General features: G+C 45.3%; 1 protein-coding gene across 1 annotated transcript in view; it reads right to left on the bottom strand.

Annotated features, from left to right (window-relative positions):
• Positions 1–26,191, bottom strand: part of LOC147659260 (proto-oncogene c-Rel-like) — a 121,194-nt gene extending 95,003 nt beyond the window's left edge. Inside the window, exons 1-2 of the mRNA XM_086951843.1 lie at positions 26,075–26,191; positions 13,098–13,260 (exon numbers count right to left, since the gene is read on the bottom strand). Coding sequence (XP_086807969.1) covers positions 13,098–13,260; positions 26,075–26,191 — 280 coding nt within the window. The remainder of the gene's footprint in view (positions 1–13,097; positions 13,261–26,074) is intronic.
• Between the last annotated feature and the right edge of the window lie 591 nt (positions 26,192–26,782).

The raw sequence follows: 26,782 nt of genomic DNA, 5'->3' as shown, positions 1-26,782 counted from the left end.
GGTGTGGTGGTGGTGGTGGTGGTGGTGGATGCGGTGGTGGTGGATGCGGTGGTGGTGGTGGATGTCATGGTGGATGTGGAGGTGATGGTGGATGTGGTGGTGGTGGTGGTGGATGTGGTGGTGGATGCGGTGGATGTGGAGGTGGTGGTGGATGCGGTGGTGGTGGTGGATGGGGTGGTGGTTGTATTGGATGTGGTGATGGATGTAGTGGTGGTGGTGGATGCGGTGTTGGTGGATGCGGTGGTGGTGGATGTGGTGGTGGTGGATGTCATGGTGGATGTGGTGGTGGGGGTGATGGTGAATGTGGTGGTGGATGCGGTGGTGGTGGAATTGGTGGTGGATGTGGTGGTGGTGGTGGATGTGACGGTGGTGGATGTGATGGTGGTGGATGTGGTGAATGTGGTGGTGGATGTCATGGTGGTGGATGTCATGGTGGATGTGGAGGTGATGGTGGATGTGGTGGTGGATGTGGTGGTGGTGGTGGATGTGATGGTGGATGTGGTGGTGATGGTGGATGTGGTGGTGTATGCGGTGGATGTGGTGGTGGATGCGGTGGATGTGGTGGATGCGGTGGTGGTGGTAGTGGTGGATGGGGTGGTGGTAGTGGTGGATGGGGTGGTGGTGGTAGTGGATGTGGTGGTGGATGTAGTGGTGGTGGGAGTGGTGGTGGTGGGTGTGGTGGTGGTGGTGGTGGGTGTGGTGGTGGTGGGTGTGGTGGTGGTGGTGGATGCGGTGGTGGATGTGGTGGTGGATGTGGTGGTGGTGGATGTCATGGTGGATGTGGAGGTGATGGTGATGGTGGATGCGGTGGTGGTGGTGGTGGATGTGATGGTGGATGTGGTGGTGATGGTGGATGTGGTGGTGATGGTGGATGTGGTGGTGGTGGTGGTGGATGTGGTGATGGTGGATGCGGTGGTGGATGGGGTTGTTGTGTATATTGTCTAGAAGCCTTGTATCAGCAGAGCTGGGCATTATTGAAATAACAGCAGTGGCACACAGGTGGGTAACATGCACGTGACCTGGTGACCCTGGAGGCGTGAGTGGTAGGACATTGTTACACCCCTACAGTGTGCGTCTGTGTGGTGTGTCCTGGTGCGTGTCTTTCCGTTTTCCCGTGCATTTGGAACAGGTTCAGGGAATCCCTTAGTATCTGCTGCTACTAGTGGAGCCCACAATATTTGTAATCAAGCCCTGTAACTTCCTAACTTGAACGTCTGGTAAGGAAATCCAATACTTAAATATGTTTACTCACAAGTTAAGTAATTTCACTCCATACCTTCTGGTGCTAGCACATACAATTACATTAAGAATATTACAGTGAGTGGATGGATTTTGTTACGGTAATTTTAGCAACATATCTCCTCTTCGAGCAGCGTTTTCACTAGACTTCAATGGAATTAACAATATTTGAGGATTCTGTCAATTATTCAATCGTTTTAAGGTCTGTTTCTTTCAGATGTAAACAACGAGAACACTAGCAAAGGAGTAAAACGTGATGTGTGTGAGTGATTAATTAATCAATGCTTGTACTTAACTGTAGAGTTATTGCAGACTGTTGCACAAAAGGAAATTTGTATGAGACAGACATGTCAAGCTTAAAATTATGTGTTCCACGGTTCTCTCACTTGCATTCCACGGGTGTAGTTTGGGAAAATAGAGTTAGATATAATACAGACGCGGGGCTCCCGGACACTTGAGGGCATTGCTGTGGGGAGGGGGGAGGAGAAATGCGACACGGCGGGCAGGGGAGGGGGCGGAGCGCGGAGAGGGTGTGAAAGCAGCAGGGGCCTTTGAAGTGAAGCTAAGCTTCACTTCAAAGGTGTGGGAGGAGTGCGGCTGAAGGAACAGACGGCGATTTGGTGATGTGCACGCGCATTTTAGGTCAATGCGCTTGCGCATTGACCTAAAAGCCACGGGCACAGCACCAAATCGCCAGTAGTTAGTTTAAGTTTGTTTAAAGCCCTATAGTCTCACTTTTTTGTTTTGTTGCTTTTTTACAAATTTAGATTTGATGATTTTGGATGATTGATTCTATTTGTCTCGTATGATTAGACAGAAAGATGATATAATAATAACTGAACAGTTAGGTGATCCTCTTTTTGGCCATTTACCCCAGCTTTCAGAAGCAGGTCTGAGAAAAGAAGAGTAGCATCAGAAAGCAGAGGGAGCAAAGAACTAAAGTTCTGGCAATTATAGGGCATAAGGCAACTTGAATAGGACAGGCTCGTAAGCCATCATAAATCATTGTATAAACATAAACCAAAAACTCGCCTTTCCAATGCATACAGGAACCCTAGCCTTCCACCTTCACCCTTAATCCTCCCTGTGCCCTAATGCTTTTATAGCCCGTGCGATATTACTATTCTACTCAAAAAACATCTAAAAGCTGAATTCCTCCCCCTGCAGGCACGGAAAAGGGAACTTCAAGAGCTTAGTAAAAAGAGTTTGGCTGTCAATCAATCGTCAGTGACTAAAGATCGTATGAGCCCTACCTTTATTTCCTACTACATCACCATCAGTGTTTTTACCTCTTAGATTTTAATATAGCTCACCTTTTAGTCTCTTATCTCAGACACACATACTCAGGCCTTGAGCTATGTCCGCGTGATTCTAAATCAAACCAACCCATGTTACACTTTTGCTTTTCTGCCAAACTGTACGCGGTGCCCAGGAAGCAATTTCTCTTCTCAATGCGCAGGTCTTTTAATGTTATATAGTGTAGACCAGCTCTTTACTACCTGCATATTCTCTTATGGTGTTATAAGTCAAATAAAGATTTTGATGATGATATCAATAAAAAAGTTTTTTTTTTTTAAATGAGCTAGCATGATCCATTCAATTAGAGATCACCGCTGGAACTATGGTCATGTGGCAGTCAATAAGTAAGAGTGGTGAGATTTTACACAAGATCTTTAGACATGAACAGATCTAAAAGGAAACAGAGGTGAGTTTGTTAATTTCCAGCTTTAAAGAAAAAACATGACTGTCAATAACAACATCTAGGTTGCACACTTTCCCCGGAGGCATGGGAGCATTACTCAATTTGGTTAGTAACCATGTGTCAAACACAATGTAGAGAAGTCTCCCAGGACAAGTCACTCTGTCACATTTAAGTTCAGTTTCAATAAATGGACATGCATCCATTCAGAGGCGGCTACCAGACATTCATTAAAGTGAGTCTGTGGTGATCCTACCACGTTACCCAGCCAAATAGTAAGCTAGATGTCTTTCACGTTGACCAATGAAAGTAATTTCAAACAGATTGACAAAATGGCAGATTTTTCTTTAGTCAACGTAATTTGGGTTGTTCAAGGTTGGACCTGATGCTGCCCAGATTGCGCCAGACTGTACCATGTCAAACCACTTCAGTGCCTGGCATGCCGCTTAGATCCCTTATTGCTCTCTCATGTTTCCCTATCACTGAAATGTAATTGCATCCTCCTTCTCTTATTGGTGAATGGTCAATCGTTTTCTAATCTCCACACTCTCCTATATGGGCCCTTGGTTGGTTTTTTTACACATAAGATTGTTTTACTAGTTTTTTATGCATAAACGTCCATGCTATCACATTTTCCCAAACCTGCAGGTAATTTGGCACTTTAAAGTTAAAGATACTCTTACTAAGTCTTTGATTACAGTGACTGCCAGGCCAATGAAACAAAGAGGTCCCAGTGTAAACATAGAACAATATACACAATTCAAAGAATTAATTGTCAAAACAACAAATTGATACACAATGTTTTAATTCACAAAGGGATAGAGTATGATAAATATACACAACAAATTATCAAGCGTATTTGGCGGTTATACGGTGCCCCGAAGAGGAGGGGGAAGGGAGGTAGTGATCAAGTGAGGACGTGGTGATGGAAGGTGTAAAGTGACAGTAAAATCAGTCAATTGAGCAAAACAGAGTTGGCAGTATTATACATAACCAAAAAATCCAACGTGTTCGGCAATTACATCAGATCAACATACTTCACAGAATACAATTAATGTTATGATGGTGGCGTGAATTTGGATTTATAGCTTGCCGCAGGTGATATGTTTTTTAATATCAGAAAAATCAACAGTAAAAACTGGCCCAGCAGACCAATAAACAGGCCCACAAACAGCCAAAAACCACTTCCCCATGCAGACTTGTCCGACAAGTCATTCAGACACTGCCTGATTGCTCTATAGGTCAGCCCGATCCTAATTGTAACCATGAATGGATGCATTCTTCACTAATGAAGACCAGAATTGAGAATTCTTCTCTCGAGGTTTGTGGAACACATTTTGACTCCAGGTCATCTATTGTGTATGGCATTCTCCTACATATTTTTATACGACTGTATTTACTTCTTGCTTATGATTTTATGTTCAACAATGGCCAATTTGATATAAACCTGCCCTCTGAAAAATAGTTTGTACGGCCACTGGGTTTCTGTGTACATATGGAGTAGCCACACTTGCTGCATAATCCAAAAGCTGATAAATATTTTGCGGTTTTCAACAACAATTCTTAGTTTTCCACCTCAAATAGGTCGAACGTTATTGAAATCACTGCACACAGGGTGCCATGCTACGTTAAATACTTAACTAAAGTTCCAGATTGCCACATTACATTTATGACAAGTTTGCCCAGTGTTAAAAGCTTCAGGAGGCGGGAAGTTAGTGTGTGCTTTTGTCGGCACCAGAAAACAAATTCTGAAATACCTAAATGTAAGACACGAGAGGCAGAACGAATTATTCCTTCTTGCTCATGAAAATATTTGCTTTCACAATTCAGACAAAACCATATTGACATAGAAACATTCTTTAAAAAAAGTAGCAGCTAATAGTGTCCTCCTAAAAATTGTTGCATCTCTTTTCAAGGCCCGATTTCTTGATTCCCATAGTACATTGTAGTGAGACAGGGACATAATAAATATGAGATGTATCATATTTCAGCAAGGCTGTTGCTTATTTGAAAGAGGTCCCCGTTGTGTGATCACAAGGCAAACCTAAAACTGAGAACTAATTTTAAAACCTAACTGGGATGAGCAGAATAAATAAGGCAAACCGTATAGCACTATACATGTATATAAAGAGCAATGTTTTCTGCTGGAGAGGATTTGCTTGATGGGAACAGTTTTCTTTTTTAAGAAACCTATGTATTTTTACACCTATGGAATCCCCATTGCTTTAGGCACTTATTAAGACTTCAGGACTATCTGGCACATGCATCAAAGCATTTTGCGATTACAAAAGGTGCGATTCGCAAAAATCGTCCGTTTACGATCGCAAAATTAGCTTTTGCGATGCATCAAGGGTCAAGGTCCTCGCAATTTGAGAATTCGCAATTAATTGCGAGTTCTCAAATTGCATTTGCATTTGAGGAGTCGCAAATTAAGATTCCTTAAATGCAATGCATTAAAGTAAAAAAATTAGCGATTTCGCTAATAGGGGGCGCAAATTACCATGAAGTTGAACTTCCCTTGGGGCATGTGTGTGTGCAAGATGTACTCATATGCAGATTTCCGGCGTGCAACTGGGTGTCCTTTTGACACCCTGGCACCCTTGAAATTACATTCTCAATTTGCGATTCTCTAATTGAGAATCGCAAATTGAGAGTGTCTTCCCATTCATTCCTACGGGCCTCTATGCCCATAGGAGTGTATGAGGAGGTATTCCTTAATTGCAACTCGCAATTTGCGAGTCACAATTAGGGAATGTTTAGAAATCGCTATTTTTAAACGATTTCTACATGCATAGGCTTTTGCAATTCCTTAATTGTGATTACTTAAAAATAGCAATTAAGAAATTGCAAAAGCCAACATTGATGCATGTGCCTGCATATGCCGAGCTCTGTGAAACCAGTGTTTGCACAGCAATCGGAGTGATGAGATGTGTGATAATTGTCACATCCTCGCAGAGTTCCCCTGATAAATTCGGCAAATCAAACCTGCTGAAATTTATTGGAAGAAACGACCCAGAAAAAAAAGGGCACACCATGGGGAATTCAAACGACCCAGAGAATAAGGACACGCCATGGGGAATGCGGTATGATTGAAATCTATTCTGCATGTTATTTTCCTGTAGAAAATTCTAAATGATGCCATCATCAAAATCTTTATCTCGGCTCAACAGCCACAAAAGCACATAAAAGAGAATCACACAAAAATAAAGAAAACACACTGTAACAAGTAAAACACATAAAACGTAGTTACCAAGAATATTATGAATTTCATCAACCTTAGGTCGAGGTAACCGTTCGTATTCTAAAAATATATATATAAAAAGATTAAAAAAGATAAAAAGCCTGATGGGGGGGAAGAAGTTTTTCCCTGGGAGTAGCTAAGGCCTGGAACGCTTTTGCCAGTGGTCCTCAGACAGGCACCGGATTTGATGTCCTTTCGGAGGGCCCTGAAAACTTGGCTTTTTAGGCAATAAGTTTCAGGTCTTGCTTTGGGAGTGGTCAATCAGCGCCAGGACACCGGCTGGTAACAGTGCGCTTTAGAAATGTAAAAAAAAAATAATAATAATTAAAATATAAATACATTTTTATCAGGTTTGAAAGGGAAAGTGGACATTGCTTGTAAACTTTTAAAAGGGCTGGGACGAGCAGGGAGAGTTTTGCGTGGTATTTGGGCTGTGCTTTGCATGTTGACACAATGGCGCTAGATTACGTCTCAAGGGAGCCCACATTTTTAGCTTAGCTCTCCACGTGGCCACCAAGTTGTGGGTGAGTACAAAAATCAGTGGCTTGCCGGAATCTGTTCTTAATATTCTTAGGGCAACTTTATGCTCTCTAATGCCCAAGTTCCGAAAACAGCGGGGACTTTTCAGCAAGGTCTGCTGTTCATATAGGTCTGTCACAACAAAGTAACGTGCATACAGTTTCCTTGGGGACACCTCAACCTGTACACCGCCAATAATCTACCCTGAAAGTTTTTGCTCATTTAGCAGTAAACAAATGGAGGGGTAGAGCCCCATATTAATATTGAACTACCAAACGCAGGCGCCTAGCTAGGGGAGGCTTTATCTTATCCAGAAAATCCTCTATGGAGAAAGAGTCCTTCACCGAAAGGAAAGTGTCGGTCAAGGGACCTTGGCTTGCCTGGGTATGCAGTAGGGACTCTTAATGCTGCAATAGGGTATTTGATGTTAGTCTTGGAGATCGCCCCTGCCTCACCTAGCGCGCTCCACAGAGTTGCCTTCCCAATCTCTCCCAGAGTGGCTTTCACATATTTGATCCAGGGTACATTGCTGGAGCCTGCAAAACTGAGCATTACTTCTTAGCCTTTCCGATAGGAGTGGAGCTCTGGGATGGGCCAGATACTCCTCCAATAAAGGATAGGGCGTAGTATAGCTGTAGCCTGCGCTGCGTAATGTGTGTGTGCCACCTAAGAGGTTCAGTTAGTGTGATGCCCAAGTACGTAAAGGTATGCACTTACTCAAGGGGAATCCATGCTAGTGCTGGATTGGCCCTAGTCGAATTCCCTAGGGCCAAAATCATATACTTGGTCTTGCCTGCACCGTAAGAGTTTTTGGAGGCCCATAGAGGACTTAGAAAGTAGAAGAGTATCGTCGGCATACAAGAGGGCAAGGATCCTCATGTTTGGCAACCTAGGGGCGTCATTATCACTCTGGCCTAAAATATTTCTAAGGCCATTGACGTAAAGTGTCAATAACGTGGGAGAAAGTGCACACCCCTGTCTAACCCATCTAGTTACAGGAAATGGTTCTGTCATTTTGCTGTCCGGACCACACCTGACCTGCACGTAGTTACTAGTATGCAGTCTCACAATGAGGTCTAATAAGTAACTGGGTACCACCAACTCTTGTAGTAGCCGCCAAAGGGTCAGCCTGGGGACTAAGTGAAAGACGGAATAAAGGTCCACAAATACAATACAGAGGCAGCCATCGCCCAGAGTAACAACATTCCAGTACAACATCAGAAGACGAAACACCCGATCGATCATACTTGTGGATTCCCTAAAGCCCGCCTGTAACTGGGGCAAAATGTCATTATCGGACAGCCATTCCTGTAATCTGCCAAGTATGATCCTACTGAACAACTTTTGTGAGCTGTCAATGAGACTTATGGGTCTATAGTTGACTGTCATGTCATGGAGGCCCTTTTTGCATATGGGGATGATTTCAGCCCCGTCCCACGTGAAAGGCAAGGGTGCCCCTTTCAGGAAGGCAGTAAATAACAGAAATAGGCACTCCATAATCCTTCCTCGCTTTGGAATAGATCCCCAGGGATTATGTCTAGTCCTGGAGCTTTATTTGGCACAATGCCCTTAATGGCTGTACGTATTTCCTGGGCTGAGATTTCCTGGCCATAAAAGTGACACTTGGGGGCAGAAATTTCTAACAGGGCCACATCGATGCTATCCTCCTCCTCGCCTATGCTCTTGATGATTGATTGTCCTAAGGTCCCTTGGCTCATCTGATCACTATCAGCAGTGGGCAATTCTGTTATCTGCACATACAAGCTGGAGAACTGGGCAACCCAATCACTGGCTAGAATGTTAGTTTCAATAGAACTAAACCCATCTCTGCTGCCAGAGGACACCAGGTTCCAGAAAGCACGATGGTCTGTCTGACTACCAGTAGCCAGGAGGCTCTCCCACCTTCCCCTCATCCACTGCCTTTTAGCAATGGAGAGCATCTTTTTTTAGGTGCATCTTGCAACCTGGATCATGACCCTATCTGGCTTTTTATATCTCTTCGACCAGCTTTGACTTAGCATCTCTGCAATGTTTGCTGTACCAGATCAATGGGCACTTCCTCTCAATTACTCGCCTGGTCTCAACAAAAAAATATGTCTCAATTTTTCAAGCAGCTCATATGAATATCAGAAATTGCCCCCAGTGGTGCTCTGGCCGCCCCTGCCAAAGACAGGGACACAACTCCCTCCATACCATTGGCCACCAGGCTATAGACCTGATTGAGGGTCACCTGTGAATTCTCCATGCTGCTCTATTTGACCCTACATCTATTGCTGGTGACTCTGTCTTCTGTTTAGTGGCTCTCCTGGGTTATCTGGTTGGCTTTAGATGTTTAAACCAAGCTTGAGGACCAAGGCATTAAGGTGACTGTCTTGACGGGGTGTTGCTATCATGCCCTTCGGGTAAGGCCATATCTTAAGGTCCTGCAGTATGTCATCTATTAAGCTGGTGGAGTTTATACGACTGAATGTATGAGTGTCTGCCACAGCAAGCACATAGCTCCTGGTTTAAAGTGAGTGCATTGATGTTTACTTCAGTGGGTGTCCATTTCTTAATAGAGGAAATTTCAAGAACTGGGACTGACCATATGTCATACTCATCAGCCAGAAGGCAGGTATATCAGAGCTCAGTGGTTCAAATTAGCAGTTAGTTCTCCTGCCACAATTTTCCTTTTTGTTGGGTGGCAGTGCAGCTAAGTGCGTATTTAATACATCTAATACACTGGGTTCTGTGTTGTGCCGGGCGGATCTGCAAAACACATTATAAAAATAATAAGTTACGCCCTGGGGGACTGATAGCTAATGCAAAAAATTCTGGGGAATCCACCTTAACCTCTCTCAACTTACCAAACATGGTCGTCCTCACCAAGATTGTAAGTCCCCCCCGAGGGCTTATCCTTCCCAGCTGTTATGGCTTTCTTTCAGAAGTTTACATAGCCTGCATGGTACAAGGGTTGCAGGGACCAAGTCTCCTGAAAGAGACAGAAATCATACTGCTCTATGTATTCACACCACTCTGGGCAAACTACTTTTGAGGCCAAACATGCCTCATTCCAAGAGATGAGCTTGGTATGGATTTCCGAAGTGGCGGAAATATCCACGCCCTCCACATCAGTCATTACGTTTGGAGTGGAGGTGCAAACCGCCCCATCAATACCTGCTGTGTGGGTTGGCTGGTGAGTAGCGTTGGTACCCCCCTTGCAGATTAAGTCATCTTGGCCAGCACTGTAGGCCGCTAAGGAGGTTTGCTGTCTCTCCTATCTGGTACAGTCCTACCACTATTTGGTGATCCAGAGGGCAATCAATCCTCATGTCTTGGTGGCGGTCTGTGTCCAGGGACCCTTTGCTGTGCAACTCGCCGAAAAAAAAGCCCACAATCATCCATGGAGTGTGGGCCCTGATCGCCCCTAATACTATGTATTGGGTAAAGTGGCACCCCTGCTTCAGAACTCTCCTTATTACGGCTAGGGCTATACACTGTCTTCCAAATGGAAGGCAGTCTACCCCAGCCAATCAGTTAAATCAATTGTGAGTCGGTATGGAAGAGCTGTCACTGCATCTCCTCTGTTTGGGGCAGAACGTAGCTGGCTGGGGTGGGGAATACCCCGTTTGTATTTGCAGGTAAACCTGAGGATGCTTCAAGCAGCTCTTTACTATGGTATGACCAGGTAGGGGCCGGGGGACCTTGATTACTGCGACTTGCGGCCTGTCTAAGTTTCTTAACTCTCCCTGTGGGTTGAACTTGCAAATTCAATTGCTGGCACTCTGGGAGTATGGCAGGGTGGTATAGGTATGCCTAGTGGCATGGTGAAGGAGGATGTATCTGGATCGGACTCCCAACTTGATAGCTCCCTCCGAGTGTAAGGACAGCCACAATTCAGTGAGCTTGATCTTTGTGCTAATGACCCCAATAGCTTTATAGAACATCATGTCAATCGATGTAGCCTTAGCCGGGGGAGTGTGGGTGGGTGGCTGCCTATGGATTTCCTCTTGCCCATCTTAGGCGGGGTAGCTGAGTTCAGAAGTGCAATTCAACAAGTGCAATTCAACCCTCCCCAAAGCTATGTGTAAATATGACGAAAGAATAGAACATAAAAAAAAGAAAGAAAAGTGACAGGCCTAAGAAGGCTGGTAAACAAAAGGGGGAGTGGGGCTTGGGGATGGGTAGATTTAAATCTCTGTTGATTAGGGCTGTAAAATCTGCTTCGAAAAGTGGGGAAGGTGAGCCGGTTGTATACAATGACAATAACATAGTAAAAGTAACAGGGCAGGTCAGCGTCCTGCAGCCCGCCCAAGCCGAAGTAGCCTCTGAATGGGGCTATCAACACATAGGACACTTCCCACACTTCGCAATAATGCTGCAGCTACTTTACCGAGTCACTGAGAACAAGACTACCAGAACAAAAAAACACTCCACTGCCGTACGTTTCTTATGTCAAATGAAGCCTGCCCTCAGTCCAATAGTAAATTGTAGTCCAGGACACACTGCCTCTAGCTGGAAGTCGTGCCTTATGGCTTTCAATGCTCCCTGGCAATAGAGGAGCGCAGTCAGATTTGCTCCCTGCCTTGAAGGAGGGACAGGCATGATAAGCTATTAAATTGCCCCTATTCAATATATATGCTGCATAAGTATCAGTCCGCCATGAGAGTGGTGTGGGTATGGCAGGTCTGATAAATAAATGAGTGCTGTGAAGCCAACTAGAGCATTGCTAAGGCAACGAAGGGAAACCTGATAACAACTGCTTACACAGAAAGGAACCAAGTCTGTCCAACTGATGAGCCAAGTTGGGTAGCCCTGTCCTGCCTCTTCCTGGAGCTGACAGGTCTACCCTTAGCCCATGAAGCGGGACTCCAACTGCGCTTATAAGCAGGGGCCACAGGTGCTGTCACGGATGCAGGGCTCCTCCTCCTTGGCTTCTGTGATCTGGGACCGGTAGCCCCCTCTTACGAAAGAATTCACAATAAATACCTCTCCCTGAGGTAATAGTATTTACTACATGTGGTAAATATCCTACCCTATTCAGGCAAACTTATAATGAAGGCCAAGGTGTGTTAAATTGTCAAAAGCCTAGGTCAAAGTGTTTTAAGTTGTCAGGATTTGTAGAAGATCAACCACGCCATACATATTATGCAACATTATGTTACGTAAAATAATTTAGTCAACCCTGTCACTTAATTCGACCTTCTATTCCATATAATTCCAGCTGCCCTGGTTTGAAGCTAGCTTTTCTGCAACAACATTCATGAATATCAGATCCTATAGTCGGACAGTACGTGGAGGAAGACGTTCCTCACATCAATAACTATGTATTATCTAATTAATCACAATTCTGTGTAGCTTACAGGCTAAAGTGATAAAGTGAAAGGTCCACAAACATAACTTGTTTCACTAAGTAAATGTTTTACATCATATCATTTATAACCAGTAATTGTAAATTTCTTGTCAGTTTTTTTTGTAACTTTATTTACCACATTACCACATACAGGTGGTAACTCACTGTATATTACATATCTTGCAAGACTTTTCCCTCTGCACGACCCCCCCCCCTCCCCCCCGAATTTCTCTTTTCCAACTGAACCATATTTAGCATCCATCTGCCTAAAAGATGTCATCTTGCAAATTTGATAACTGAAACCAAGCTGAAAACAGTTTAGCCCACACAATTGTGGGCGCAAACCCATGCATTTGTTGCACATCAGATGAGGCGCTTAATGCCAGCGAATAACACTTGAGGGGCCCCCCAGATGTCTTTTCGGCGGGATGCCCGTAGTTGGATGCCAGCGGATAAGTCACTATTTATATTGCAGTATGCTAAGCTGTTAAGCTAGCCTTTTAATGTTGGGGAGGTTTTACTGCCCCATTTAATAGCTATCTCTCTCTTCGCCAGCAACAACCCAATTGCCGCACACTTACTGACCCCTTTTGGGAAGCCAAACTCATAGCCCATCAATGCAGTTTCAGGTGTTGGTGCAATCGCCAGATCTACCATTTCCTCAATAACTTTGAACACTTCACACCAATAGGTCTTAATTTTAACATAATTCCAAGTGAGGTGCGCAAAGTCGGCATGCGGCGCCCCACATTTCCGACAACAGTGAGGTCTATCAGGATCAATAGCCTGTGTTTTCTCTGGTGTTATGTAAATTCTCCGCAAATCATTTTTGTCCGTTCAGCCTCACGTTTTATGCCTGACATGGTTGGATGTATTGCATAACTAACTTATGATTGTTGAAATGGCAATACAAATATTACACAACAAATGTACATTTTTTGTTTCTTTTTACTTAACACATTTTGTTTCATGAAAAATGCACTAAATCCAGCATCGTACACTTGACTTTATGTTTTATATGTAGGTCTTCAAAACAGGACTACAAAAGTAGAAAAGTTTTTACTCACCATTGAAGGGGTTAATTTTTCTTGATATTCGTAAGTGGATGGCATCCCTAACCTCTTTCCTTCGCACACACTGAATTCCCAGGTTCTGAAAACTAGAACACAGAAAATAATAATATGCACCTACACTCAATATAAATACCCTCATTTTATCATTCACTGCATCCTTTTACAGTTACGGAAAACCTGAAAAAAATCTGTTAATTATTTATTTGTAGATTGTGAAATACAGAATCGTTAACTTGGGAGGGTGTACACCACCAACTAAACAATACAATATCTTGATAGGTCGAAGCACTTTTCACTGAGAAAACTTTAGTTAAACTCCGGACGAGCAGCAAGCGAGTTGTATCAAACAACATTGATGTCAATAAACAACACAATCAAATTCCCAGTGGAGCACTGGTGGAGCATAGTCTTGTGGGTCGCACTGATTAAAAGTGTTCCTTAAGAATTCAGTAGCGGCTCCTCCGCTATGGCGGGGGAGCGTTGCCCCACTGCATTGAGCAGTGCAAAGGAAAGGAAATATAAAATGATATAACTTTTAGTTATTATCATTTTATGTTTACTTCCTTTGCGGGCAGGTGGGTTGGCGTGGCTGCTCTGCTCACGGAGCAGGGCAGGGGAGGAGTGGTTTGCCCACTCCTAAGTGCGCAATGACTGTTTGGTCAGCCCTCTTGGGCCGCCCAAAGCAGTCATGTGCACTTTCCCTTTTCCCCATGCAGGCTGCATTACAGCCTGAGTGGTGAACAAGCCCAGGCCCCCATTCCCTGGTTGAGCGTCAAACTAGGATGCTCAAAACCAATCACAATGCTGCATTGCAGCGTTGTGACTGGTCAGGGGAGCCTGGGTGCTTACTAATCACAACGCTGCATTGCGGCGTTTGACTGGTCAGGGAAGCCTGGCTGTTCTACTGGCTTCATTTCCAGCAAGGAGAGAAGAAGCAAGGACCAGAGATGCGGTGTCAGGACCCGGCGGCAAGGTAAACGTGTCATTTTTTATAAACATTTTGTTTTTCATTGCCCTACCTCGTGCCCGCGCACCCCCTCACCACCCCGCACCCCCCTCACCACCCACGAGTCATGCCGGCCGCCACTTCTTAAGATTACTGTTTCTTCTAGAAATCAAGCTTCTCCAGTGGGGCAGGGAAGTCAGTGAGGGTCACTCAATGTCAAATACGATCATTTTAGACTCCTACTGAAGCCTTCAGTTTTGACGACAAATTGTAATAGTTTCGGAAATCTCCAGTCGATACAGAAGAGAAAGCAGTAGCAAAGGAAGGTTTTCAAAGGGGGGTGCTTCTTTTTGGCAGCCCCACAGTAGTCTCAACCTTTGTTGGAAAAAGCTCTCCGGTGGCTAAACTTGCAATCTGTAGCCAACGAGTTTGCACCTTTCTTAGACAGCTTTGGTGTTTTATCCCAGTGCCACAGGGGCCAATAAATGACAATGGCCTACTTTCTTTCAGATGCTGGCAAAGTCATTCCTGTTCCTCTCCCAGCTACCAGGCTTCTACTAAAGGTTCCTAGGAGCTAAACCTCTATCCATGCAGGGCTCCCGCAGTGTCCAGTGCAGTCCACTCCCAACTGTATAGCGTGTCCTCTGCACAGCACCGGGCCCTCCCTATGTTTTTGTATTCCTGAGGCGGATCGGAAGCCAGGCATTTGAGTAGCAAAATTCACTCTCTGGGTTCAAGTGGAAAGCATGAGGAAGTGTCACACAGACTTGTTGGGGGGGGAATTTGAAGGGGAACATAGAGATACAGAACAGTTAGGAAGTGGGTGGTTGAAGAGCACAGTGTTCAGGCATGGGTTCACCTAGAGAGCATCTGGAAGAGGTGAGGGTGTACCGGGGACTGCACTGAAAAGCACAGTCAGAAGTTTAAAGATAGCCTGGTACTTATCTGAGAGCTATCAAGTTAAAAGTTAGCACTAGGAAGTGGGCATGGGAAGACTGCTTGCTGATTGGATTCTAGGGAGCAGCTTTTATGGCCATACCCAAAAGAACGTTGTGAAAATCCAGCCAAGGACCTGATTGTGATATAATATTCCAGCATGCTCATTACAAGTGTGCTGATGAGTGATTTGGCTATGGTGAAGGGGAACCAACAAGGAATTTTCCAGATTAATTTTGCAGCCAACTGTTTAGCATGCTGACTTATCATATCATATCATGTTTGCGCTTTCATACGGCACGAATGTGGCTTCTTGACACTAGAGCTCTGAATAACCCATGATTGGGGCAATGACTGACAGGATAACAATTAAAAGAGGCAGGCTTTGATGGATTAGTGGGATTGTACACAATTAAAGAATTACTATCCCTGTCACAAAGTAATCTCCAGAACTGTAGATAGAAGGCTGAAAGCAATAACATAAACGAGTTACTGTTGTAGTACAAAATGTTCTACAGTACTCACCCTTACGGTATATACATGCTGTAGTATTGTTCAGCATGGAAGAACAGCAGTATGCAATCCATGCGTAAAAAGACCTCTCACTTGAGTAAATCATAGGCAGACTAGCCTCCCCATTATTTGTCTTGTGGGTCAATCGCAAATTCCTTCATAATGCTTCCACACTTGTTCCTGAGGAAATACGGATGACCTTAAATAACAATCAGTGGCAATGAATGTTTACATGGTCTCTATCACAGCATTACACCTAATCCTCCTCTTCTTCTTCTCGGTCCTTGTAAACTGGGGTGGATTCCATTTCAGAGATGGAAAGCACTGTTGATGTAAGACATTTAATTTCTCTCCCCCTTGTGATAGTCCTGCACGCGCGACCTTTCCCTCAAAGAAGGCCCTCAAAGATATTTACTGGCATTGGATTACTGAGAGGAGATCCGCTATGGTTGATGGTCCTACCATGACACTGGAATTTCTGGTTGTAAAAGATGTCCCTAAATATGAAGCTTATTGGGACTTAATCACCAAGCCAAAGGATCGCAAACTGTACCACCAACTACGAGTAGGCTCGTTACCTGTGCAGGGGCTTACGCACTCTTGGACTACTGGTGGTAGTGATAAGTGCCCCTTCTGTGTAACAGCAGTGGAAAATATTGAACATCTTTTTTTCTGCTGCCCTATGTATTTGTTACCCAGGAAAGTTTGGCTTTTACCAGTCTGTCGGTTACTAGGCACCAGCTCTGCTCTTGCAGCGTTTAGGATTCTTAAAACTGATACTTCCCCCTCCATCGTTATTGGTGTAGCAAAATTTGTGAGTTGGGCGTGGTCAATCCGAACCCGTAACCTTGGCAAATGACGTTTTTTATTATATAGTTTTTATGACTATTTGTTTAAAGTAGCACTGTTATTATGTAGCAAGGGGTCTTCTCGTTCATCAATGTTTAAAAATTTAATACTTTTCTTAACTTGTTTTTAAATGTAATGTATTTATTATCTTATATGCAAAATGAATTGTCTTTAAATATATATGTATTTGTCTTTTATGATGTGAATCGAATAAAGACCTCTTGACTGACTGACTGATAGTCCTGCCAACCCACCTCGACCAGGCTAAGATAACGTGGCTACCCATGAAACAAACCTCACAAAATATCAACGCAATTTCCAAGAACTAGGACAAATCCACCAACTTCTTGGGAAGACAGATGGAGGAAGTAACCACAGCACTGAGGAAGAGTAGGACTAGAATTAAAGAGAATTACTTCGAGTATTGTAGCCATTGCCTCTTAATTTATTTTCCTTGGTACTGTCTTTAGAAAGTCAGGAATTACAAAAAGTACCTGTTTAAGACTATCCAGAGATGTAAATTCAAACACAGATAGTCTACTGTCCCTGTGAATTTATCATTTGTTCGAAAGAAATGGGCACAGTACCTGCAGAGCTGGAGATGCCAATGACTATATGAACTGTGCAAAATGTGTGAACTGATGCTATGTGACGGCCCTGCAAATGTCGGCCACAGGAGCAATGGAGCTCGCCCAAGAAGCAGCCATAATGAATTTACAGAAGTTTGAGCACAGGGATACTGCCATGGCAACCAACAATCAGGCTCCCTGACAAGAAATGAAATGAAATTTATAAACGCGCAACTAAGCCCGAAGGCATCAAGGCGCCTAACCAAAGAAAATCAGAAAAAGGCAAATCGAGAGCTAGGGGTAGGCTTTGGAAAATAGCCACGTTTTGAGCATCTTCCTAAAGGCTTGCTTAGTGGGGAGGGATTTAATCTCAGTTGGCAGAGCATTCCACAGCTTAGGAGCCAAGGTTGAGAAGGCTCTGCCACCCCATTTGGCTCTGCGGACACGGGGGATTGCCAGCAGAGACTTATTGGCTGAGCGCAGAGTTCTAACAGGGGAATAGGGAACCAGCAGTTCCCTCAGGCCTCTAGACCCATTTGAAGCCAAAGCCCCATAGATCAGACATAGGGACTTAAAAGAGATCCTGGACTCTATCGGGAGCCAGTGCAAACTTTTCCTTGCAGCCGTAGCGGAAGCCCGCTTGGGTAGGTCTAGTACAAATTTTGCTGCGGCATTCTGTACCATTTGAAGTCTCCTTATGAGGCCCTTGTTAATGCCTAAAAGTAGGGCATTGCAATAATCTAATCTCGAGCCTATTAAAGCAACTACCACTTGCTTCCTGGCTTGAGGGGACAGATAGTATTTTATCTTCCGCAGGATGTTTATTATGCCCCAGCAGGTAGAAATGGTCCTGTTTACTTGGTGACCCATCCCCAGGGTAGGATCAATCATGACTCCTAAATTCCTGGCCAAGGCAGTAGGTGTAGGGCACTGGCCCAGGGATGGGGGCCACCATTCCGCCGACCAGATGTCCTCCTTGCCTCCGAACACCAGAATCTCTGTTTTCTCACCATTGAGCTTCAATGAATTGCAAATCATCCATTGAGCCACTGCCTCCATGCAGTGTCTAAAATTGGAGGCAGCCGAGATGGAAGGTTGGGCGAGAGACATCAGGATCTGCGTGTCATCGGCATAGGATACTACCTCCATCCCAAAAGATCTAATCAGCCTGGCAAGTGGGGTCACATAGATGTTAAAAAGGGTCGGACTTAAGGCCGACCCCTGAGGGACCCCACACTGCACAGGGTGGGATGGAGATAGGAACTCCCCCATCTTGACTCTCTGTTCCCTCTGGCCAAGGAAAGAGGTCAGCAGACTAAGTGCTGGCCCCTCAACCCCTATCTCCCTCAGTCGGGATGTTAACACTGAGGGAGACAGGGTATCAAATGCAGCCGTGAGATCTAGCAGAATGAGGAGGGTAGTCTGGCCCTTATCCACTTTTGTGCGGATGTTATCAAGCACATTGGTGAGGGCCGACTCAGTACTATGCTCTCTCCGAAAACCATGCTGCGAGTGATCTAAAAGGCCAGAGGTTTCCAGAAAGGCTGCAAGATGCTGGTTTAGATGGGTTTCCAGCATCTTTGCGGGGGCTGGGAGCAGCGAAATGGGGCAGAAATTTTTGAGGACACCCGGGTCTAGTGTGGGCTTTTTTAGCAGTGGTTTAACCACCGCTCTTTTCCATTGTACGGGAAAAGTACCGTCCTTCATTGCCCGATTCATGATCTCTAAATAGATGGGCAGGAGAGACTCCTTACATTGTTTGAGAAGCTTCAAGGGGCAAGGGTCTAAGGGGGAGCCCGATCTGGTCTTTAACAGAAGGACTTCAAGTTCCTGGAGGGAAAGGGGTGGAAAGCTGGACAAACACCCCGGCAGCAACTCCTTGGAGGATGTTATAGAAGGGACAGATGGACACGGTATGGACGACAGGGCCGCCCTCTGAAGCTCTAAGGCCGAATATATATCCACAATTTTAGATTGGAAAAATTGTGCAATATCATTACAGAGCTGCTGTGAACTCATCACGGGGTCTGGTACCTTCAGTGATGTGAGCGTATCTACTATCCAAGCCCAGATTTATCACAGAAGATTACATTAGCTCTCTGCACAACAACAGTAAAAAGAACCTCTCCTGTGGAAAGACGGAAGACAAGCTGTACACTGTGAAATTCAGGCAAAATTGTTACCCAAAGGAGGCTCTGCTCCTAAACCAGGTAGGCTTTCCAGACGATAAGAACAATGTTCTATCCATATGAGATCCCAAGACAAATTAGCTGTCTTTCAAGAGTCAATATGCATAAGCAAGAATCTCAGTTGAGATCCACTGACTCCAAATGTTCAAAATAGATGATTGGGGAACAGGGTTCCAAGTAACCTAGCAGACTGAAGACATCAGACATTGTCGGAAGTAATATAAAAATGATAAATCAAAGCCAAGTTCTTTCCAAGGAATAACTTATTTTCCTTCACTCCTTGTCAATGCTCGCAGTTACCAATTTCAGGACAACGTCATTAGCTAGGGGTAAACGTGATAAGGAATCAACAACCGCATTTCTTAGCCAGTATTCCGACAAAGTTGCAGCTTTCCAAACCTGCAAACCACTTTATATTCTGGGTGTGGTGTGATCTGAGTCCTTTGGTTGTGAATGTCTCTCTTGATGAAGCAACTGTCAACTCCATACGTGTGCGCCTGGACAGCGTCTAGGGTCAGGAACCCTGGCCATCCTGCCTCCCACCGATACTCCACCCCTGAACTCCGGGCCGTGGACGCCACAAAAACTGCTGCACCACTTCTCCTCAATCAACGGAAGAACCCTTCACCTGCTGCGCAGCCATTTCACATGCAACTCAGGGTCGCCGCATAGGAACCCTCGCTGCACCCACCCCACCGACCACAAACACCCCAGAATGGTTCCAGTGCAGTCTGCTTAATGCCCAGTCCCTCTGCAAACATGCCACCAAAATCTGAGACACCATCACCACCCTCACTCCCGATGTGATCTTCATCACTGAGATCTGGCTCAACCCCTTCTCAACCCGATATTGCCACATCAATGCCCAATGGCTACAAGATGATACACAAGGACCGCACCAACAAACACGGAGGCGGCATCGACGTTATCAACAAGGAAACTCTATTGCACCACCACTGAAGACAACATCACACCGAACATGCAACACCTCAACTTCCAACTTCAAACCGACGGCAGGACAACCATCAGAGGCACAGACTCCCAGGGCCATGCCCTGGAATCTCCACTCTAGCTATAGACTCCAAGCACTACATCTTCCTCTGTGAACTCAACTTGTACCAGGACAACCCCAGAGACACCAACTGCCTGAAAAACATGAGTAACATCGGCCCCTGCCAACTGGTCTCCAACCCGAAACATTGTGCAGAACACATGCTGGACCTGATCTTCACAGCCAGCGACAGAGTCAAGAACAGCCACATCACCGAGCACGCCTGGACCAACCACGCCTTCATTCATTTCACCAACAAAGGCTCCCCGGTCAAAACCGCCAGGCCCCTGAGATCCTCCAACCGCAGCTGGAACAAAGTAAGAGAGACCCAATGAACGGGCGCCCTCAACACCACCCAGCTTGATGATGCAACCGACCTGGAACAGGCCGTCCTGAACTTCCCCGCCTGGATCTCCAACTGCACCGACAGGGCGCCCCCATGAAGCCAGCCAAAACCAGCAGATGCACCAAATAAGCCAGTTGGTATACACCAGAACTTAGGTCCATAAAAAAAACTGCAAGCAACTGGAAAGAAGATAGCGCAACAGCAGAGACCCCACAGACCGACTGACCTTCAAGGCAGCCCTCAACAAATACCACCAACGCCTCCAGGACACAAAAAAAAGCCTATCCTGGCAACAGCATCGAAGCAAGCACCAACCACAGAAAGGAACTCTTCAGCATTGTCAGAGCATTCTCGTGCCAGTCAGCCACCAAGAACACAATCCGCCATTCACAGGAACTTTGCAACACCCTGCCTAACTACTTCCACAATAAGATGTCTGTCATCTACAGCAACTTCGAACCCCAACCCACCGACCTCCACAACCTCCTCACACTAACGGATGCCACCAACAACCACATGCTCACCAAACAAATCTACTCACCACACAAAACACCACAGCCATCATGAACTCCATCCACTCCTGAGCACCCACAGACCACTGCCCCACCACTTCAAACTCAGAAACAAAGAAATCACCGGTGAACTCACTTCCATTCTCAACACATTCATCACCACAGCTGCCTTCCCCAACAGACAGAAACACACAGAGGTTAGACCACTCCTGAAGAAACCTTCAACTGACTCCAGCAAACTCAAGAACTACTGCCCCATCTCACTGCTTCCCTTCCCCGCCAAACTTCTTGAGAAGGCCATCAACCACCACCCTTACCAAATACCTAAGAAGAAAGAACCTGCTGGACGCCCCCCAATTCAGTTTCCATACCAATCACAGCACCAAGACCGCCCTGATTGCCGCCACCAGCGACATCAGAATCCTCCTCGTCCAGGGTAAATCAGCGCCCCTTATCCTCCTGGACCTCTCCACGGTGTACAATCCCCTATCCCCTCACACCCTCATCAAAAGACTCCACCATGTCAGGATCCAGGGAAACTACCTCAAAAGAATTGCATTCTTCCTCACAGGTCGTACCCAGAGAATTTGCCTATCACCCTTCACCATGGAACCCAAGACCATCATCTGTGGCGTTCCTCAAGGCTCATCCCTCAGCCCTACCCTGTAATACCTACATGACAATCCTGGCAGACATCGTCAGAACCCATGGACTCAACATCATATATTACGCAAACGACACCCAGCTCATCCTGTCGCTCACGGAAGACCCTCCATCACCAGGACTAACTTCCACAACGTCATGACGTGCATCATCAGCTGGATGACAACCAACTGCCTCAAGGTCAACATGGACAAGACGGAAGTGCTGATTTTCTGGAACACTACCTCCCCGTGGGACGACACCTAGTGGCCTGCTGAAGTCGGACACTGAACGACAGACCACAACTGCAACCTTGACGTCCTTCTGCACAGCAAACTCACCATGAAATGCCAGATCAACGTAGTAGCCTCCGCCTGCTTCCACACCCTCAGCATGCTCCACAAAACCTTCAGATAGATCCCCGTCAAGGCCAGAAAAACCGCCACACAAGAACTTGTCACCAACTGGGTGGACTACGTAATCGCACTCTATGTTGGACTCACCATCCACCTACTGAAGAGACTTCAGACGATACAAAACTCAGCAGTCAAACTCATCCTCAACTACCATAAACAGACCCACATCGCCACCCTTCCCCCGAGCAACCTGCGCTGGCTCCCTGTCTAGAGGAGATGCCAGGTCAAGATGTTAAAACACACTTACAAGGCCCTCCACGACCAGGGGCCAGCTAGCATCAATCACTGCCTGAACTGACATCAACTCCATACTCAGGGCCAGACTGGCCGTAGCGGTCACAGGGCATTTTCCCGGTGGGCCGCCAGGGTGGGGGCCCGTTTTGGGCTGCTAGGGGCCGTTTTTGTTACAACAGGCATGCAATATCGGCCCCCTGTAACATAATCGGCCGAAACTGGCTCTTGCAAACAGCTTGGCCGCACCCCCCGCCCCCCAGCGGGGCCGACCAAGCAGTTTGCCAGGGCTAATTTCACTCACCCTCGCACACACTTCCTGCATTTGCCGAAGCTACAGCGGAGGTTGTTCCTTCTCCTACCAGGCCACCAAGGCCTGGTAGGAGAAGGATCTACCTCTCCACCTGCATACATCTCCCTCTCTCGCTGAATTCAGAGAATGACTCAAGACCTGGCTGTGTGACTGAGACCAGCAAGACTTTAGCCCTTGGATACCCTCAGGGGTGATTAGCCACTCTCGATAAATACTGATTGATTGATTGACTACTGCCCACAGAATGCACCTTGTTCATGAGTAACCACAAACTGCACATTCAATAAAAGGATAATTTAAGAGCAGAGAATCGGAAAAGTCCTTTCTGCACGCATAGAGGTTTACCCAGAGAGCCTGGAGGTTTCAAATTGCACCCCCCCTCCAATGAACCCAAATACAACGTATTTGTGTTTATATAGATCACTATCTGAAAAGATTTTGGGGATACAAGTTTTAAACAAGCTATTTTGTTAACTCTGCATTTCATGGCTCACTCCAAAACTCTAATATCTTGATGATTTATCAGAACATAGACAACTGTGCAATTAGGTGAAATATTAACTAGTACAAACATTCGTCCTGTCAGTGTGTGTGATTCCATCCTGTATGTTATTCGAAGAATTTTCATCACAGAAAAGGTGGCCTTTCTCCAAGCTTCACCACCCCACTGTAAGCCAATATCCCATTTCTTCTGCATCTGTTCTCTCTGCACAACTTGGCAGAAGCTGAACAGGAAACAGCCCTGAAAAGATGGTACCACAAAACCACCAGCAACAAAGAATTTAGAGAAAAAGAAGTCAGGCGATATATTATTTTCTGTTGCGTGGGGAGGTCGGGAGGGCTGGGTGAAGGCGTTAATGATGTCACCAAGTGTGACAGCAGCTGATTGTCTTCCTACACACTGTGGACTCTTGATCTTGAAAGAGGACACCATGGACGTTATTCACACTTGCACACAGGCACGCAACGCTCACTGGACTAAAAGACTTCAGCACTCGCTCCCAAGTTGTGTGTCTTAGCCCAGGCTGATGCAGTTTCCAGGAAAAATGCAATTCTTCAATTGCTGTGTGCAGGACTGCACTAGAGATGTGGCCTCAGTGACAGCCTCATACAAAGTACTTTGCAGTTCATCCACAGGTTGAAGTGCACAGAAAGTATGGAAAGTGTGCTAAAGTAATGGATGGGAAATGCATTATTTTATGTTATGGAAGCTCAGTTGGTGAATGCAGTCTCTTCAGGTGTAGGTGCATGTAACCAGTCACAGAACTGAATTCTGGTTTGTATACCATGGAATAGTGATGTGTATTTATAGTGCTATGAGACCCCATCCTGCAACTTAAATCACTGTGACAATGCAACTGATAATTCACACACAGAATAAGATAGGCTGCCCTAAAATATACAAAGAGATTAAGACTCATATGTACGAACATTTTACACTGGATTTCCATCACAAAAGTGACACAAACCCAGTGCAAACTGTTTTGTGATTTACTTACCAACGCAAATCATGATTTATGTTAGAAAGATGCCTAATATAAGGGCAAGTAGTGCTATGCACTACTTTGCATCAATGAGACACACTATGGGTGATACATGTGCATTCCCATACAACCAACCATTAGTTTTGTTGCAAACTTCTGTCTACTAACATTGATAAACAGGATTTTGCGCCACAAAATTATGCCTCGTTGGCGGAGGTGTATTAGTGGGGCAACTTTAAAAAGTTGTTACATTTTTGCTTGTGTGCTGCACTCTACAGCACAAGTAAAAAGTGGAAAAAGTATTTACGCGCATTTGTTGTACTGGAAGGGTCCACTTCAACTATAAAACCTAAAGTTTACATTACACATACACTCCTGCACTATGGTGGAAGAATGGGTGTATGGTGCAAGGCAGCCTAAAGTGCAAAACTTTAGGCAAAAATAATCAGTGGTCATCCTTTCCACCGTATTTGCTACAGGGGTCGCATGACATCATTTTGCACACACTGGATAAGGCTGGTATTTCAGAAAAGCCTGGCATTGGTTGATGTACTTTCGCTCCAACAGAAAACACGTTTTTTTTAGCCCCCTAAACTTCATGCTTTAGAGAAATGAGATGCAGTGTCCCGTGGGGTTTGGCACTTAGCCCTACACTGTTCATTATCTATAGTGCCCACTTGCACTTGTAGACTGATTTTAGGGGTTTATTAGCATGTCTTATGCGGATGACACACAGCTGATGCTTGCGTTTCAACAAGTAGATGACAATACACCTTGCAACTCCCAGGGTTGTCTCTCGGACGTTGCTGTCTGAAGCTGAATTTGTTTTGGAAAACAGACCGCCAAAGACCGTGGAGTAAAGAAGGCCTGCATTTTGACAAAGCCAATAATATATTACTCCGAGTAAACAGGTTGAAAAGAGTCTATGCTCTCTTTCCACCATTTGCACAAAAGGACAACCGAGACGTGTTCCGGTTGAGTCCACATATGAAACCGTCAACATCTCCCCATAACCACCTAATATTTGTGAGGGGGAGAGTCTACTGGAACTGAGTGCAAATAAATACACTGTCTATTCATCCAAGACAAAGAAAAAATAAAGTTTCTAGGACCATATCAATTCACTGAAGTGCGCATCTTCAAAATCCCATTGGAATCACACCTGCCAGAGTGCTGTTGCACCCGTGAATTATAATTATATCAGAGAATAATGTGGATAAGGGAAAAATATTGATAGTCCTGAAAAAGGTGGCTTTATTAACACAGCTTTACCAAAAAGCGTTGACACAGAATAATCTTGTTAGTAGTAAAGTCACTCAAGAAAGAGATACAAATGGATATACTCTAAGAGTCACATAGGAATGGTAGAGAGTACAAAGGTCTACTGCATATACTAGTGATTAGAGTTATCTCTATATACATATATATATATATATACACACATAGTAGATTTTCCCAGGTCACGACCCAAAAAAACAAAAAAAACAGGAGAGCAGAGTTCCATTAAGTGGAGTCGTAGGGGAAACGCAGTCACAGCACCAAGAGAGGGTGGGAGGGATACAAGGGTATGGAGAAAAGGCAGAACAGAAAAGGGAAGAAACATTTGAGGTTTGTCAAGGGGGAAACGAAGGAAAAGGGTAAAGGACGAGGGAATGGACAAATGGCGGGTCACGGTCCAGAAAAAAGCGGACGAGAACAGCAGCAAAATGGTGGCCAGGACAAAGGAAAAAGTAAAGAGGTCCATGAAATTCCCTGCAGGTTTGTTGACTGTTGGCTGGCGGTCACTGACGCTTTTCGTTGGGCCGCTTTATAAATCAAGAGTTGGATGTCCCGCGGTTCCCCTGCCTCGAGCTGCAGCTTGAAGGAGGCTTTCCCACTGTTGCCACGCTGCGCTCTCTACCGTGGCTGGAGAGCTCACCGGTCCGTCCAGCCATGCATCGCACACACTCGCTGCTTGCCTGGGAGACCCGTTACCTGCAGCACATTCGGGTGCCTCAGTCGCTGCAGCAGAACCATCTCCTTGAGGATCTTGTAGGAGATCAGCTGGTCGCAGTCCCGGGCCGCCCCGTACTGCCGCACGCAGCTCTCCATTTCGTGCCCGCCCAGGTCCACGGTCTTCACGCAGCCCAGCCCGGGGGGCTCCAGGGCCAGCCTCTGCCCGGCATCATGCTTCGCCCCCAACCTTTGAAAGAGAGGCTTTATATCGGCCCGCTTTCCTAACTAGATCTTTTTTACATGTAATATTTAATAGGTTTTATTGTATTATATCATTTACGGCGGCCATTTCTGACCAGATGTCTAAGCAGAGTCATACCTTTTCTACATTATGCAAATGCCTCTATGATCAATTTCTCAGAGTGCATTGTAAGACAGATGTACAATTTGCTTTAACATATGGCTTGTGTGTTTTTTCTCCGGGATGCTGTCTATACAGAGGAAGTACATCAAGTCTCCCGTTGTATAGGCTTTGCATCGCTGTATTCTGTCTCCTTGGCAGCAAAATGTTTGAGAAACCATATTTGTCTGTCAAGCTAAGCCTCAGTCTGTCGAAATCAGCATGAGTTTGATACTGTGTATAACAAATTGTCAAAGCAAAAGCATTGCATAATAAAAAACACTACTTTGTGCACTATTGTTTAAGTGTTACAATACAAACTGGTAACCATGTTGTCTGTCTGGAGT

Source organism: Lissotriton vulgaris, unplaced genomic scaffold (genome assembly GCF_964263255.1).
Source record: "Lissotriton vulgaris unplaced genomic scaffold, aLisVul1.2 SCAFFOLD_1047, whole genome shotgun sequence".
NCBI lineage: Eukaryota > Metazoa > Chordata > Amphibia > Caudata > Salamandridae > Lissotriton > Lissotriton vulgaris.
This window is presented reverse-complemented; position numbering and strand designations above follow the sequence as displayed.